This window comes from Emydura macquarii, unplaced genomic scaffold, assembly GCF_026122565.2.
Source record: "Emydura macquarii macquarii isolate MOO-44397 ecotype Brisbane River unplaced genomic scaffold, CSIRO-AGI_Emac_v2 contig_1348, whole genome shotgun sequence".
NCBI lineage: Eukaryota > Metazoa > Chordata > Testudines > Chelidae > Emydura > Emydura macquarii.
In genome coordinates, this window is record NW_027131485.1 from 18437085 (window position 1) to 18453641 (window position 16557).

Here is a 16557-nt window from a genome sequence, read left to right on the forward strand (position 1 = left end):
TGGCCCTTTAAGGGAGCCAGATATCCAACCTGCCTGTGACAGGCTCCAATGAAGAGAACCAACCCAGGTCCACCTGGGTACAGTTAACTGTCTAAGTAACTGGAAGACAGTTAATTAAGCAAGGAGCACCAGGGCCCAATAAGAGCCTTAGAAGAGCTCAGTTATAAAAAGCTCCTGAGAAAGGAAGCTCCAGAGGAGAGGTCCTCTGTGGGAGCCTGAACTAGGCAAAAGCTCTCCATGAAGGTGGCCTGAGAGGAGACCCTGAACAGGCAGGAGAAAGACTGCAGATATTCCTAGGTATCAAAAGAAGCCTAATGCCTTACAGCAGAAGGAACTACTGTTGGAACCAAGAGACTTTTGTTCTGGGACTTCAGTTTTAGTTGGGCTCTGAGGTAGGAGCCTTTAAACTCTTGTACAAGTGCTCCTTTCAGGAGGCTTTACCCAAAGGAAATACTCTGCTGTAAAGTAGTGTGTTTGACTTCTCCTTGAGTGGGGTGTTTAAGGTACCTACTTGTTACCTCATTAACTGAGGCCAGCCACTCAAAGCCATACTCACCCTCAAGGGGATGCTCAGGGGGATACTGTGCCCCTTCTACAAAGTCACAATACAGTGTGTGCTAGTTGTTTCACTGCACAGTGATTTCTGTGCTTTCTTACAATAACCAGGTGGCTGGTAATATTTGGTGCAAGGTAAAAGACTACGGTGATTGAATTTCTTTCAGACTGACCAAAAATCTGACAAGGATTTCCCACGTCTCAGACAACTACTTGTAAAGATCATGAATGAGAGAAGTGGACCACTCCTCCTTCGTCCCCTGCCTCACCATTTTATCTGAAATGCCCATCACTCTGGAAAATAGAGAAGGCAGAACTTCCAGTGGATTGGTTTGTGCTTGAAGTACAATAGTTTAACTCTAAGCTTATACAAATCTTGAAATCTACAAACATACAACAACTCTGTAATGCAACAATGCAGAAAAACAAACACCTCCAAATTAATAGAATCATGGAAGCTAGAGATGAAAAAGGCCTGTTTTGGCACTCCAACCATCTCCCTGTGGATGCAGGACTGATCCCTATATTTTTCTCCTGCTTGACCCACTATAATAGTAGATATATCCCAGCCTGCAGATGTTTAAAATTTAAGTGGAAATAGCAAACTGTTCACTCTTCCACATGGTGTGTTATGATCCGGAGTATCAGGTAACAAAAAGTGGATTTGAAAATTGATTGAATATTGAGCATTCCAAAGGCTTTCTGTGACTTTCAGGAGTGCTCCTAATATGGCACTTTGGAACTTAAGATTTTTCAATGTGTTAAGGACCTCAAATACCTATTCATGTGCTATACTTTTAATGACATTTAAAAATATGAATGGGGCAAGGATTCAACCATTTAAAAATTCATTTATTTTAGGTTGCTTCTTTACTCTTCAAAAATTGTATTTTGACACTTTAAAAGACACAAAGGAGTAAGTTTAGTAGTGCTGAGGTACAGAGAGGAAGTGAGAAGAACAGAGTCACAGGGCATGTATCTTTCGGGGAAAACCAGTCACTCTCTGGAGGGATCTCTGGTTTTGGATGAGATTAGAACACTATTATTTGAAGGCTTGCAGGAATGTAAGAAATATACAAAATTAAAACAAATTTGGCAAAATGCAAGTTAGAGGGATTGGATGGCCCAGGGCAGGGTTTCTCAACCAACAGGCAGGCCATGAAAGGCAATCAGAAAAATTGAGGCCTCAAAAATGTCAAAATCTAAAGCAAAGAATCTCACATCCCTACTCCTTGCGCTCTCTAGCCCTTCAAGGTCTCTATCACTCTGTCTCTCAAAACTCACACACACACTTAACTATGCTTTCCCTGTCAGAGATGTTACCCTTTTGGTAATGGTTAAAACACATTGGAGAGGGAGCCAGCACTGCTTGTGGCCATTCTGCATCTGTTAGTGGATAACTGGAGTCTGCAAAGCTGTGAACTGGACCCATTTCAAAAATACAACAAAAAGCCAAAGACAAGGATTTTTAGGGATTATTTGAACCTTCAAGAGCTCTGGAGTTTTGCCCAGGCCTATTTACGTTAAACATTATTTGATTTTGGATCAATATTTTGACACCGTGTTCTGTTTTCACATGGGGAAACATCTCTTTTAAGGCATTTCCTCTCAGTTTGTTCTCTGTTGGCTGTTATCACAGTTTTCTATTTGGCATCATTACAAAACAATTGATCTGTCAGTACAAATGTTTAAGTAAACAAATATTCAAGTGACACTGTTGAAGCACACTACTAACTCAAAACACGTCTGTAGACTGAGAGCATCTAGTTCAGAGATTTTTAAAGTATAGTCATAAATTGTGTTTAATATGGTACCTGACAAGGGTCTCACATTGCAAAGGAGCTAAAATTACAACATTTTCAAACTGATCCTTAGTCTGTTAACAGTTACAGACTAGGCCATTAAACTGGATGTGTGCAAATTGACAAACATTGCATCATTAAATAGAAGAAGCTTCCCTCCTATGCAAGCCTCTGCATCAGCCTAGCTGTTCAACAGCTGCCACCTGGATATTTAGTCACATCAATTATTGCAAATAAAAACAGATGGATTTACATGTTGGTGTGGGGGTAGCTGATTATATTCTATGAATAAATAGTCCCCTTATGTACAAAGGACTCCTGTAACTGTAGCCTACAAAAAATAAAATATATTGACAACTTAATCCAGTCAAACTGAAATAAAGCTCTCACTTAAATGGGCCTGCTGCAGTTCTGATCTATCAGCTGAAGAAACCATCCTTTTCTGTAAAATAAGAGACACTGTGAGCCACCATCCTTCAAGCAACACCCACGTGTAATGCAAAGTACATGAGAAAAATAAGGAAACAAAGAAAAACAAGATGCTCAATTAGTAAGCGTGTTTGTGTGTGAGAGATGTATTCTAATTGATTTCTATGATAAGAACAGACTTCCCTAACTAAGACTTCTGGTTTAAGCCATTAACAATAAAAAAAACCTTATTGAAATACAGGTGTAGACATGCTGGGACAAAGGTCTCATTCAGAAAAATAAACACATCTCTCATGCTGCTCCTAATCTCCAAGTTGCCACCCCATCTATCATTTTCCCATCACTTCTCATTGATGCACAGGAGAGACGTGCATAGGGAAATGGCTACATGCTCATTCAAAAACTAATTGTAGTAACAAATACCACAGAACTAAAAAAGATTGCCTGTTTCTAATTCGTTTTGTTTGCAAAGAGATACCTCCTCTTTACTTACCCCTTCTCCTAAAAAGCATAAAGCCAACAAAATTAGAACACAAGTTGCAAGCATAACTCAAGTGGCAGCTTATTTGCTGTTCGAGGGATTTCAAATCAATAGGTACTCTAATGATACAGATGCCCCTAAAGATTGAGATTGGTTAAACACAGCATTGACCCCCTCGATCACTGCAACTCATGGAGCTCACTGTTTGATACCTATAGACACATGCACACACTACAGCAATAGCAGGGTTCCGTTCCTGTGCAGAAGCTATCAGGCCAGCTGATTGACACTCCATTTGCACTACTGTCCTTCCTCAAGCTCTTCAACCACATGACAAACCTGAATAGAGATAGTGTGGAGACAGCACAAATGAGAGAGTCAATTCCAGCCTTTGAAAGTGCCATCGCAAGAGGGTTCCTGAAATTGGGCAACTGGGAGCATAGGAGACTTCAGGCAGTACAGGAAACCTCCTAATATGCAGAAAGGAGGCTTAACAAGGACTTGCAATGCTTTCCCCTTAAACATGCACTTGGAGGAAGAGCTATAGAAGTAGCTGATCAGGAGACAGTCTGGCTACATCAACACATCTCATCAAGCTAGCAGGCTAAAAATAGTAGTATATTACTACTGCCATGTAGTAATATAATAATATTATAGTGAATAATAATATAATAATATACACTGAGCAGCGGTGAGTAGTGGCATGAGACTAAGCTGAACTCCAGGTTAGGGAGTTTTCTGTTCACATTCTACTCATAACTTACTTTATACTTTTTTGTTGTAAGCATTATCCTTTGAAGAAAATACTTGGCTGACTGGAACGGGACTTCTGCTGGGTCATTCTGCCAGCCTACACATCTCAAATTGCTCTAAACCTTAAGAGTGCATTTTCGCTGTTTAACTGAAACTTGCACACATTTTTCCACTGTATTGACTAGCTTTTTCACAGCTCTTGATACAGTTTGCCACTTTGTACCATATCCTTCAGAGTAAGGAGGTTCCAGTTTCATGCTTACCCAGGGAAATGGGTGGGAGGCTAAAAAAACCCAACATAATCAGACATTCCATAGTGACCGTCCTACACATCCCAGTTCATGTGGGGCATAGGACACAACTACCATTCAGTATATGAGATAGATAATTAAAAAATATTTCTTTTGGATTCCAATAGCTAATGAATAGCACAAAGCAAAGTGGATGAAAAGAAAAACCAATTTGACTTTTGGACTGTGGTGACACAAAGGGAAATTCCCAATTACAGTAATAGTGTTCTCATGAGTGAAGTACATAAGAAGTCATAATCCTGAAGTATACAACAGCAAAATTTTAAGTAACTATTGTGAATCTTACAGCATCAAAATATAGGGAGAAGCCACCAACTTAGGTCTCTTTAAATTCAGTTTTCTGAGTCCTTATTCTCCAGTGCGCTTTAGCGGTCATTTCTCCCAAGATCTTTCTGAACAGTTACTGCCCAGAGCCTGTCCCCAGAGAACTGCTACTTTCCTGCAAACACCATTCCATTCCATTCCATTCCTGTGGCCTTAGGCCTCACTCTGATATTATACCAGCTTTATACAGATGTGTCTCCATTGAGGTAAATCAAGTTATTTGCACCCATGTAAGCAAGGATAGACTTATACCCTATATATCTCCAGTGGCAAATATATTGAATTTCTACTCATTTTTTCATTTTGTATTGAGTAAGTTGGATGACATCTGGGGTGAAATGTAGTCTCTTCAGATCCAGCATTTAATTACTTGGTTTATTTGGGGCTTGTAAGCATGCTACTTGTCCATGCTGTGAAAATTATTCTAAGCAAGTTCCGGGTGGTATGCACAGTAATTATAGTAGCCCTTATAGAGATAGTGAACATTTTTCTATGTAAATCAGACCTCACGTTGAACCTCAGTCCTAAATCTGATCCTCCACCCTATGAGTGAGCACTACAGTCAAGGCTGGCTCTATATCAAATGGCACCCCAGGCAAAAAGCTCCCCTTCTAGAGGTGGTTGAGGTTAATAACTCTGTTCCCCAAAATGGCTGTTCCCCTTTGGCTTCCAGTCCCATCTGTGAGCCTGTTGGGCCCTTGCCTCTTCACTGGGGCTTTGGCCACTCCAGCAAATGGCCAGTGGGGGGCACCCAGTCCCCCTCTCTATTCCAGGTCCCAACCCAAGAACCCTACAAGTAACAGCCTCATGCTGTTGGTTTCAAGAATGCTACTAGCTTTCCTGGGCTACCTCTGCACAGCCCCTCAGCTCACTGTCCACACCCCGCTGGAGCAGGGCCTTTCCCAGCCTCCTTGTTTGGGGAGTCTCTCAGTCTCTGATAGCCCCTCCCCGCAGGGCGGCAGCAGCAGCAGCAGCAGCAAGCAAAGGCACAGTTCAGTCACCCCTCTGGCAGGGTCTTTTCCCCCAGACCTCCATGTCTGGAAAGGCCCTCAGCCCTACTCAGGCAGGGTTTCTCCTCAGCCCCTCTGCCTGTGGGATTCTTGTCAGCCTCTGCAACGCTCAGCCCTCCAGTTGCTTGCCACATTCCCACAATTCCTATCCTTCACACCTGTCTGGCTGGAGGTGAGGCTTTTAACAGGCTCCAGGCAGGTCCTTGATTGGCTCCAGGTGCCCTAATTAAGTGGAAGTAACCCCTGTTCAGTTACCAAGGGAAAAGGAACCTGCTGATCCTGGGGCTGATAGACCTGTCTTCCACTATTTACCTGTAGCACCCAGAACCCAATAGGACCATTCTCCTGTAGCCATCTGGCCTGACCCTGTCACAGTATGCTGCTTTAAAGCAGAGCATTCCAGTGAGACAGATTACAGCAGTGACATGTTATCTTCTAAGATAAAGTGAGATTGCATTTCTCCTGCAATCACCCATGTTGTCACTTCCAATTGCCAGTGTATCTAAAGGAAAGATGAACTTTCAGCTACCTTAAGCCATGAGAAATAAGGGTAAGGAAAATCTCACGGTTTGGCATACCTGCTGAGAAGATAAACACACAGTGCATGTTGTGGGAGGGCAGGGTCCCATAGGCTAGCATATGTTTCATCATGGCATCTCACTCCGCATGCAGGTACAACAGACATCCATGACAACTAATGTCCCAACAAGTATTCTAGATCATGTCATGATGATAATGAAAGTCAGTCATAGTGCCTAGAGTTAATAATTTCCTACTGAACTACCTCATTGTTCTTTATACCCATGGAAGTGGTAGAGCCATTTTGCATGCCCAAAGACAGAAAACAGAAACTGAAAAAAAAATCCCACATCTTCATTCAAATATCTATGTACCCACAGACAGTACCCAAATAGCTAATAGGATAGGGTCAGCTGTCATAGAGAGGGAGGGACAGTTGTTGCACGAGGAAATTGACTCCCTACCCTCACCAGAAATGGCAGTACCAAAACAACAACCAAAACAAAACTGCTTTAATGGTCTTTCTAATAGCAACGGTCAAAGCTCAAATGATTTGGAGGTTCAGGTCAGAAAAGCATACCAAAAGCTGGTGCTTATTCAAAGCCAAAGTGAAGCTTCAGAGTCTGAAAAAAAACCAAACACATATCTCACCAGAGATCTTTTTCTAGTTTGATTTCTAGTGGATCAAAATACCTCACCATTATTGTTAGATACTTATTGAATACTAAGTACTCATAACTGTACAAAGAGAGACCAGGCTCCTGCCCCAAGGAGCTTACCATCTAAATTATACACTGACAGTACTGTATAAGTATAGGGACAGGAAAGAGATTGAACATTACATCTTCAAGAAGCTAATGCTTTTAGCTCTGGAGGCCCCTGGTGTGTTGGCCATCACACAAGGACACAATCCACAATGTCAGGGTAAAGAAGAAAAGCTGAAAAGGAGCGTGATGAAGGTGATAGATTGTAGAGAACGAGTATGAAGAAATGGGCCGATGAACTTGTCCAGGAGGTGATCACTGTTGACCTGAATGGCAGTGGTTTCTGTGCAGTAGAGAGGACTGAAGCTGGACTGCACAGGAATTAAAACAATAAAGAGGGCATGAAGCCCATGAGAAGAGACCACATGCTAAAGAAATTGGCAGACAAAGGGGTACAAAGAGACGGAGCAGTTGCAGAAAAGGCTAGAGCTAGTAATGGCTGGGAAAAAACAGATGATCTCAGCAAAACAGCAGTCAAATTGACCTTTTAGTTCTCAGAACAGATAGTCTAGGATATGGGAAGTTTGGATGTTTTCTTTTTGTATTAGTGTACTGTACAGCTATTGTAACTATACATTTTAGTGTTTGTTTTGACATTTTATTTAATAAACATGAACCAAAAGAGGAGTTAAGATGGGAAGCAACAGAAGCCAGGAAACAAGAGGGAATAGAGTCAAAGGGGCAAGACAATGCACGGAGATTGAGCCTTCTGTATGTAACATCAGAGATGTGGTAACAGAGAACCTCCTGACTAGAGGGGCACAAGTGACATAATTATAACTCAAGAACATAAAAGGAAGCCACTGAAGTGCTGTCTGGGCTGCAATACAGTGTTCTGCAGTAACAGAGTGGGGGTCCACTATCACAGCAAAGATTTGGACCCTCTGCAGCTTTGCTCTGCAAAGTCTAAAGGGAAATAATATCCAAGCCCTTCTGACGGCGGTGTTATATTCCATCTGGTGTGATAGATGCTAGGATATAATCAAAGAAAAAGTGAGACTATTGTAGTTTGAAAATTCAGCAACTGATGGTGTACTTTTACTTGCCTTTTAATCCTTTCTCAGATGCGGTGAGACAAAACACTAAGCACTCAGCTGTATGTAACAGTTGTCTTATATTGATCTGGAAAATACTGTACATGGCAGGTTATTTGCACCATCTGCTGCAGAAGTGTCAGTCAGGGGAGGCAGGGTAGACATCTGGGGATGTCCAAGTTGAGAAATCACTTAGAGGAAGAAAAGAAGCTCCAGTGGGAAAAGTCTATGAAAATGAATAGTTCATGCTGTCAAAAGGACTAAATCTTGTAGGGAGGGAGGAGGAGCTGATGAAACAGGAACCAGTTTTGAGTTTTAGTGGCGATTCAGAATTCCCCTGCAGTCAGCCAACCTCCTTCCTTCACACTCCCACATCTGAGTGGCGTTTTATTTGAGTTTCACAGCAACTTCTGGGAGTCTTTTACAGTGCGAGTGGCTGGAGTAAAAATCACACTGCATCAATATATACGAAACACAAGCACACACAAAAACCCAAATACACAGTCTTTAGCCAAAGTAAAGACTTTTACTGAGCATAGCTACCTTCAAGAAGTTTCATGCCGCAAGCAGTAAGGCTCAACTTTCTGATCATGATTAACACCACACACTGACTAATAAACATAGAACTTGCACTGGCTAGGCATGAGATGCAGTGGTGCCTTCAGTTTTGGACACCCAGCATTTTAAAAAGACATTGACAAATTGGCAACAGTGAGAAGAGAGCAATATAAAATGATAAATGTCTATAGGACAGGACCTAGAGTACAAGTAAAGGCTAAGAGAGACCTCAGCATCTGGACATAAGACGAGACATCACACAACAGTCTATCAGTACACAAAGGAGATTTATATTAAATTGATAGGCACCAGTTATTCCCACTGGACAATGAGGCCAAAACAAAATAACAGGTTAAAACAGTAATGCATAACTTTTCTTACAAATATTTAAAGTTAGTACGGAAGCTAATTTTTCCTGCTAGAGACGTGGCTCTCAACCTTCCCAGACTACTGTACCCCTTTCAGGAGTCTGATTTGTCTTACATACCCCAAGTTTCACCTCACTTAAAAAATACTTGCTTACAAAATCAGACATGAAAATACAAAAGCGTCAGAGCACACTATTACTGAAAAATTGCTTACTTTCTCACTATCGTATAATTATGAAATAAACCAATTGAAATATAAATACTGAACTTATATTTCAGTATATAGTATATAGAGCAGTATACACAAGTCATTGTCCGTATGAAATTTTAGTTTGCACTGACTTCACTAGTGCTTTTTATGTAGCCTGTTTTAAAATTAGGTAAATATCTAGATGAATTGATGTAACCCCTGGAAGACCTTTGCGTACCCCCCCCCCCAGCGATATGCATACCCCTGGTTGAGAACCACTGCATTAGAGTAAGATGTTAAGTGAGATTGCCACTGGTGGAGATATTCTGCCTCCGCTTATTTCAATCTTTGATTAACTTGAGCCTCTCATTTGATCAATACATTTGGAATTGAATCATTAATAGAAGTGAACAACCTCCATCCTCTATTATACTTAATTTTGATTGTTTTAATCAGGTTTAAGTAAGAAAACATTAAATTCTGACAATAATCTTTTATAAACTTATGGGTGATCACAACTAATGTTGTGTTGCTCAGAAGTTGGTACTGTAGCAATATGCACTAGTATGTGATATGCAATCAGTGAGACACATCCCTAGGGGGGCATATGGATGGAGATCAACCTTTCATTCAAGAGGCATAGACTTGTTCAAAGAGAGGAAGGCAGTATACAGTATTCACATCTAAGTTAAGATACTTAACAAATAAGGGAATTGATGCTGTTGCAATGCAGGCAGATGAATTAGGTGACATTTGAGGTCCATCCCATCCCAATAGATTTTATGAAGAACAAATGGTTTGTGTCTGTGAGAACACGCAATGTCATGTGATAAGCAGTAAGAGAGGGAATATTTAAAAGGTATAGAAGAGGGGGAGGTTGCAGCTTGTAAAATGGCCACTTTAGGGCTGCATCTGCTTGATTTTGCCAAGCTTACAAGGCTAGTTCCAGAAAGGCATGGGGGGAACGGGGAGAATGAGTTTCTATAAGCGAACAAACCCTGCTGTGGGGAGTGAGAGAGTAGGGACCAGGTCACAAATCATGCTTCTTCAGTGTTCGGCATATTAGCACTGTGTTACAGTTTGGGTTTTCACATTTATTTGTACTGGTTTTCTTCTCAATTTGAGAAATTTTAATTCCACATTTTGAATCTCATGCACGTTTGGTATCACAGCCTCCAACATGATTAAAATGGCACACACATTATGCGCAGACAGCTTTTTCTCCCCTGTGGTTACAAAGTCGGTCTCCGAGAAGGAGAAGCGTACAGCCAAAACCAAGGCCTGGTGTCTGACAGTCATTTATCATTGTAAGTGTGGATCGATATTTCTCAGGTTCTGTAAAGCCTGCAGCATTCATTAAAGCAAATGAAAAAATGCTTACCCAGTTTTCAAGCTGACCAAGGCATCCTCAACACCTTTCTGGTTATACTTTGTCATATAGAGGTGCATATCTGGGTAGTTGTTTCTGATATTTCTCTCTGTGCTCCCATTTGGAACGGTTCCAAATCGAAAAGGGGGTGAATAATCATAGGGCCTTTGAAACTAGAGAAAAGGAAAGAAACACTCAAAAGAGACATGTAGATGCATGGCCTAGGTGAGACAACTCTATCAGACGGTTAAATAATTTGCATAGAAGGCCTGAGTTTTGTCCAGCTAAAAGCTGCACATCGCCTGCTTCAAGGTCAACCTGTTTTTTTGCTGGACTGACACCTCCTGCAAAAGCCCCTCTTGTTACTTGCGTAGCTGTATGAAAAAGTTCATGCCCACATGTTCATGACATCAGCACATTTCTGACCTTCCACTATTGCTCCCTCCCAACCTGCAGGGAGTCTTGTGATAGCAGCTGAGCTGACCAGAGATGAGGAGGTTTGAGACACTGGAACCAGGAAGATGCTCCCCCCAACTACTCGTCCCCCCTGTTGAAAACCAAAAACTAAAATGAAGAGCAAGCAATGTAGTGGGGATGGACAGGTAATATGCAATTGCCAGCAACACTGAAAATACAATCCTCAAAATTAAGGTCTCTCCCATCCACATTCTCTTATTTTCTGGAAGTTTTAGGTGAGATTTTTTCTTGGTCAACACTAGTGCACAAGAGACAGCATAGGATACAGGAGCTTTCCCTTTCCTTGGCCTCTGGCTCAATGGACCACAAGGACTGCATCAGACTAGCATCTGCAGTATGCTTGCCCATCTACAGGGAGAGGGCAGGGTCAAAGGGTGGGAAATTGGTTTGAACCAGTGCAGCTGCCTTCATGTGGACGGAAGCTCATTTCACACCCTTTCAAACATACAGCAGCAGCTGCCTTGCTCTCCCTGAACAATGCCTCTGACAATTCCTGCTGGGATAGTGCATACCTGAGGCTAGACACCACCTATGCCTTAAAGACCAAAATAATTGATTGATGAGCATGGGGTAGTTGGCTTACTGGCAGCTAGAAGTTTTTTTTAAAAAAGACTCTTGATAGAGTTAGGAGCTAGGAAAGGCAGAAGGGACAGGGTATCGCACTGTGAGTGTTTCAGTTTTTCTATGGGATTAGCAGTAGCCCATTGGGCTTTTGGGTTTCAGACTGAGTCACCATTTGGATAACATTGTAAGGAAGTGTAACCAGAATTGAAAGCTAATTAAAATGTTTTGTTAAAATTGCCCCTAAACTGAAGTAACTGTTGACCAATGAGGAGCTTCAATTTAATATGACTAAAAGCAATTAATTGTGGGAAAAGACATTATCTATGATTCTCTCTCCACAGTTTCAATGGTAAAATGCTCTATGGGTTATTATTGTAAAGGCTACAGTCCCAATTCATCTATCCTATAGTGCAAGAGTCAGCCAATATTCATTTATACAGCAGTTGCTTCCTTTGGGCCTCAGAGGTAGTGTTTGCCTTCATCAATTTTCCTCTCGGTACAGCAAGAATTCCCAGTCTCCAATGCCAAGGTATGAGATAGGCTGCAAATAGGCTTGCCCAGAGATATTTGCTATAAGAACATTTTCACTTCTGTCAAACCTTGTTTTTAGACTCAAAATGGTTTCTTTATTGCAATATATTTTTCATGTGATGACACTGCAATTAAATACTTCATTTTAATGAAGCATATGACAAAGTAGAATGAAACTAACTTTACTTCGGTTTAATTTTGCTGTAATATGCTTCTGCCTGTATGTCTCTATTTGCACATTCATACTGCTTTCCTGTTTAAAAGATTATTACCCCATCTTATCTGTGCCAGTTGATTCAGGCTTATCAGAAAATCAGACATTTACACTTTAGTCATACGTTTTGTGACTGATTTCTTGCTCTCTCCTTTCTGCATTTTGTAAGAAGAATTGAGCCAAATTCTGGTCCCTGATATGTGCCCACAACTTTTATATGTCAGTGGAAGTCAAATTCTGAGGGGAGAATTAGGCCCTATATTGGTTTGACTTATAATTAGTGCTGTCTTAAAATTAATATGACTAATTCCTCAAGTACTAAGCCTGGTTTCTAATTATTTCCAATGTCTGCTTTAATTTCTTAATACAGCTCGTCAAAAATTTTCAAAATTTCAAAAAAATGTTTGCTGTTGTTGGAGTGATTGAAAGTTCTTTGAAAATTCAAATTTGATGAATAGTTTTTGCAAGTTCTATTCATGGAACTAATGTACGAGAAGCAGAGTTGGATAAAAAGTGAAAAAAAATGTTGAATGCCTTGGTGACTTCTCAAGGAGTTTTGCTCTGACTGTTTTCACCCCACTTCTTACTTTTCATGAAGATTCTTATGAGCAAAGCTGTCTTTACAGGAATGTTTACAGGACGTGAATCTCAGGCTGAAAGCCAAAATTAAATTCCAAAACATTTATTAGGGAAGAAGTGGCTTGTAAAGTACAGATAATTCAATCAAAGAACAGAACAAATAACATGTGACTTAGGAGACCAATCAAATCAAATACTGAAATGCTAATATTGAAAACTCAAAAGGAGTGAATAGTTCAAGAAGAATCCATAGGTTTGACTTTTATTGGCACAAAATGTTCAACCAAGTATTGCTCGCCATGAGCAAATTCTTAAAGGAGTTAAATTTTTTTAGAAATGATGGTCTGTGTATGCTCTGTAAACAGGAAAAGATAATAATCGAAATTTACAGATAGGCAAAGTAAGACTTCATGGCCAAAAATCCAGTGACTCAGACTTTTGATTTAGGCTTGTTGCAAATGGACTAGTGATTGAACAGTAAAAACAGATAGGATTTGTTGATTTAAGAATATTTACTTTGTATATTTTGACATGTGATACTAACAATTTGTGTTTTAATTGTTTATAAAGCTTTAATTTTTTTAATCTTAATGTCAACCACCATTAAATAATTATTGACTGGCCCCCATAATTTCCCACATCTATGAAATTTAAATCAATAAAAATTGAAAAAAATTATTACAAATAAGCACTGATATTATCCACTGAAATTATAAAAAGAAAATCAAATTCTGCCAAGCCTACCTATAATAAAGGTAATCTAGCTATCACCATCTCTCTACTCCATAGATCTCTTACTGTGTCTAGAGCATTTAATGGCTCTTAAAGTCTTGGAAATTTTAAAGTTATTATTTTTCAATGTTTAATATTACAGTAGGGCCCCGACACCCTGAACAGGTTTGGGGCCCTGCTGTACTAGGTGCTCTGTACATAACAGAGAAGTTGGCATGAACCAGACATGAAATTCATGAGTAACTACATAGTGCAGGTCATTATTTTGGATTGTAAAAAGAAAACTTTTAAACAAACAGTATAATGTCATCTCTTAAATACATGGGGCTAAATTATGCCCACACCTGTACAGATGCACTAGAGGAGTGGGGGCTATTCCACCACATCCACACAAAGCTAGTGTTCAAAGGAAGTGGGCTTATGACTATGACTACCTACTTGTTCTGATCCAACCAACCTAGTGGTGGTATTTCTGGCCAAGGCTACAGCACACTGGGAGACTTACACTTGGGGATGGGAGAGTAGTCTTTGCTACATCTTATAAAAGATATTGCATGACCTGCAGAAGTCTGGGCTCCCCTTCTCCCCACGTTGTGCAAGGGCCCATTCTAATTAGTCCTTGGGCTCCCCTGAGCACAAGTTTCATACAGAACTAGCCACCACAAAAGGCAGTGTGCTCACAAACTAATGGAGCCAGCCAGCCATGGAGAGGAGCACATGCTAGAACCCTTTAAGGTGCCTGTTAGTAAAAATATCTATAATTTTCTACTACTGTTCAATAATCTTCCCCAGGTTTCTTTAAAAAGGCACCTTATGATATAATAAGTAACAGCTGTTCTGAATGCCAAACCTTTTGCACTTACTTAGTGTACTTTTTATATAAACACGACGTTTTAAAAATCCTTTTAAATAAAAAAGGATGTCAAAACATAATTTCCTCTTTTCTTCTAACCTCCTCAAGCATTGTGAAGAAGTTTCTGAACACCCACTTCCAGTACATGCTGTGTGGGTACTTCTGGTGTGAGAAGGATCATATGGAATTCAGTGACTCATTAGCAAGATTGCTAGAGAGAAGGGAGTCACAAAGCCGAGGACCGGGGTAAATCACCTGTCACCATATATTTAACAAAAGAAAGAGGAGGAGCAGGAGGAGGAGGGAGCAATAACACATTCCTTGGATGGGAAGCTATTGAATATTGAGAGTCAAGGACAACTGCTCAGAAGAAGGATGGGTTTCTCTTGACTTCTGCTCTCCTCTATAAATACATCACCGAGGGAGCTGACAATAACAAACCCAGTGCCTGACTGCGATCACTTCATTGCAGTGACAATATTGACAAAGGACTTAAACTTTTCAATTGTGACCAGAGGAAACAAGAAAAAAAAGTATTGATTCAGAAGTCCAGCTCCTTAAAAATACAGAACTGTAGAGCATCTCTTTAATGAGGCTTTAAAATGACTAGTTTTTTTCTTTAGCTCATATGCTGTGTCCAACTGAACTGAGTTCTAGGGTTGGTTGGTTGGTTGATTCTTCCCCTCTCCCACTTCACTCCTCCCCACCCCCACATCTAATCTTGCTGAGGGTCTGAATTCTCCAGAGAAAACCACTAATAATTCCTGGGCTATTGTATGACAAGCATTAGGTAATCTTAGCAATGAGTGCCAAATGACCAGAGAGAAAAAATATGAGAAATTAATATGGTTAGGCTTATTGCCCCCATAACTCAAGTTTACTATTTTTAAACACTAAATGTTTAAGTCTGAGAACAGATCAGAAGGCGAGGTGGAGGAGAGAGAGGGGGAGGGAAATGTGTGTATCTAAAGAACATCTTGAAACAAACCTTTATTTTTCAGGCCTTCCAGTTACTTTAACAAATCCACTGAAAAAATGTGGATCCTCTTTTACTTAATATCTGCTGGTTAGGTAGAAGGGAATCTAAGGGACTGTAAAATAAATTGGGTAGGTTTTTAGTAGCAATATGGAAAGGAGTTACTGGAATTTTCTGACTCAAAACTTATTTATCTGCGGAGGGAAGGGAGTGACAAAAGCCATATAGAAAATCACAGATGTACTGAAATCACTAGCTGTACAATATTATCTATTGCCTATATATTGGCCATAACTTTGAATCTAAGCTCTTTCTACACTTTCAGTTCCAGGTTGCACCACAGTAGGGTGGGATGGAGGGAGCGGCTTTTTTCAGTTCCACTTTTTTCCCCTCAATTGTAAAATCTCATTCATCTGTCTCACTTTTAATGATCTATATTATTTAAAATAAAGGTATCTTTAAGGAACTTCTTTACATTCTTCCAAAAGATTTTGAGACACCATGACTTTATGAAAACAAAATTAGTCCTGCTCATTCTGTTTCAGTCTTTCCTATGGTCACGTACAATGATTACAATTAACACTTTGTGTCTCTGAAAATTCTGGGGATCATTCAGGGGCTGGATATCAAATACAGCTATTTCAGCCGGTATGTTCCCTTGAATAGTGGTTTTAGAATAACCTCATGTACTCAACCCTTATAATCCAAGTATTTGGATACAATTCCATGTCCAGGACACAGTAAATGCAATATTTTTCTCTATTTAAAAACATTTCTCAACGTCTATTTTTTTTATTTGTAAACAATTGAGTCCAAACAGATAGGCACCCCACTTCAATGCATTGTAGTACAGCAGAATCTACCAGTGGAACCGCATTGTAAATCACACATAGATTTCACCCCCTATTCAATACAGACCGTAATATATACACCTCACAAGAACTGAACAAAGTACATTAGGAATAGGGTTTTACCCTCAAGTTGGAATTTCCTGGTGTATTGTCTTATAATCTAACTATTTACCTGTGAACCTTAACAGTATTAAGTTTAAAATATCTGTGCACAGCAATAGATGACAGTTTGCTTGGTCAAGTTTTAATCCTAGTATGCAATATATAGCTACTGGTAATATTTGCCAGTTAATGGAAGATTTCAGTAAGAGTA

General features: G+C 40.1%; 1 protein-coding gene across 1 annotated transcript in view; it reads right to left on the bottom strand.

The window, feature by feature from the left end:
* GRIN2A (glutamate ionotropic receptor NMDA type subunit 2A) overlaps positions 1 to 16557 on the bottom strand; it is a 270047-nt gene that overhangs the window by 43548 nt on the left and 209942 nt on the right. The window contains exon 10 of the mRNA XM_067551295.1: positions 10480 to 10640. Coding sequence (XP_067407396.1) covers positions 10480 to 10640 — 161 coding nt within the window. The remainder of the gene's footprint in view (positions 1 to 10479; positions 10641 to 16557) is intronic.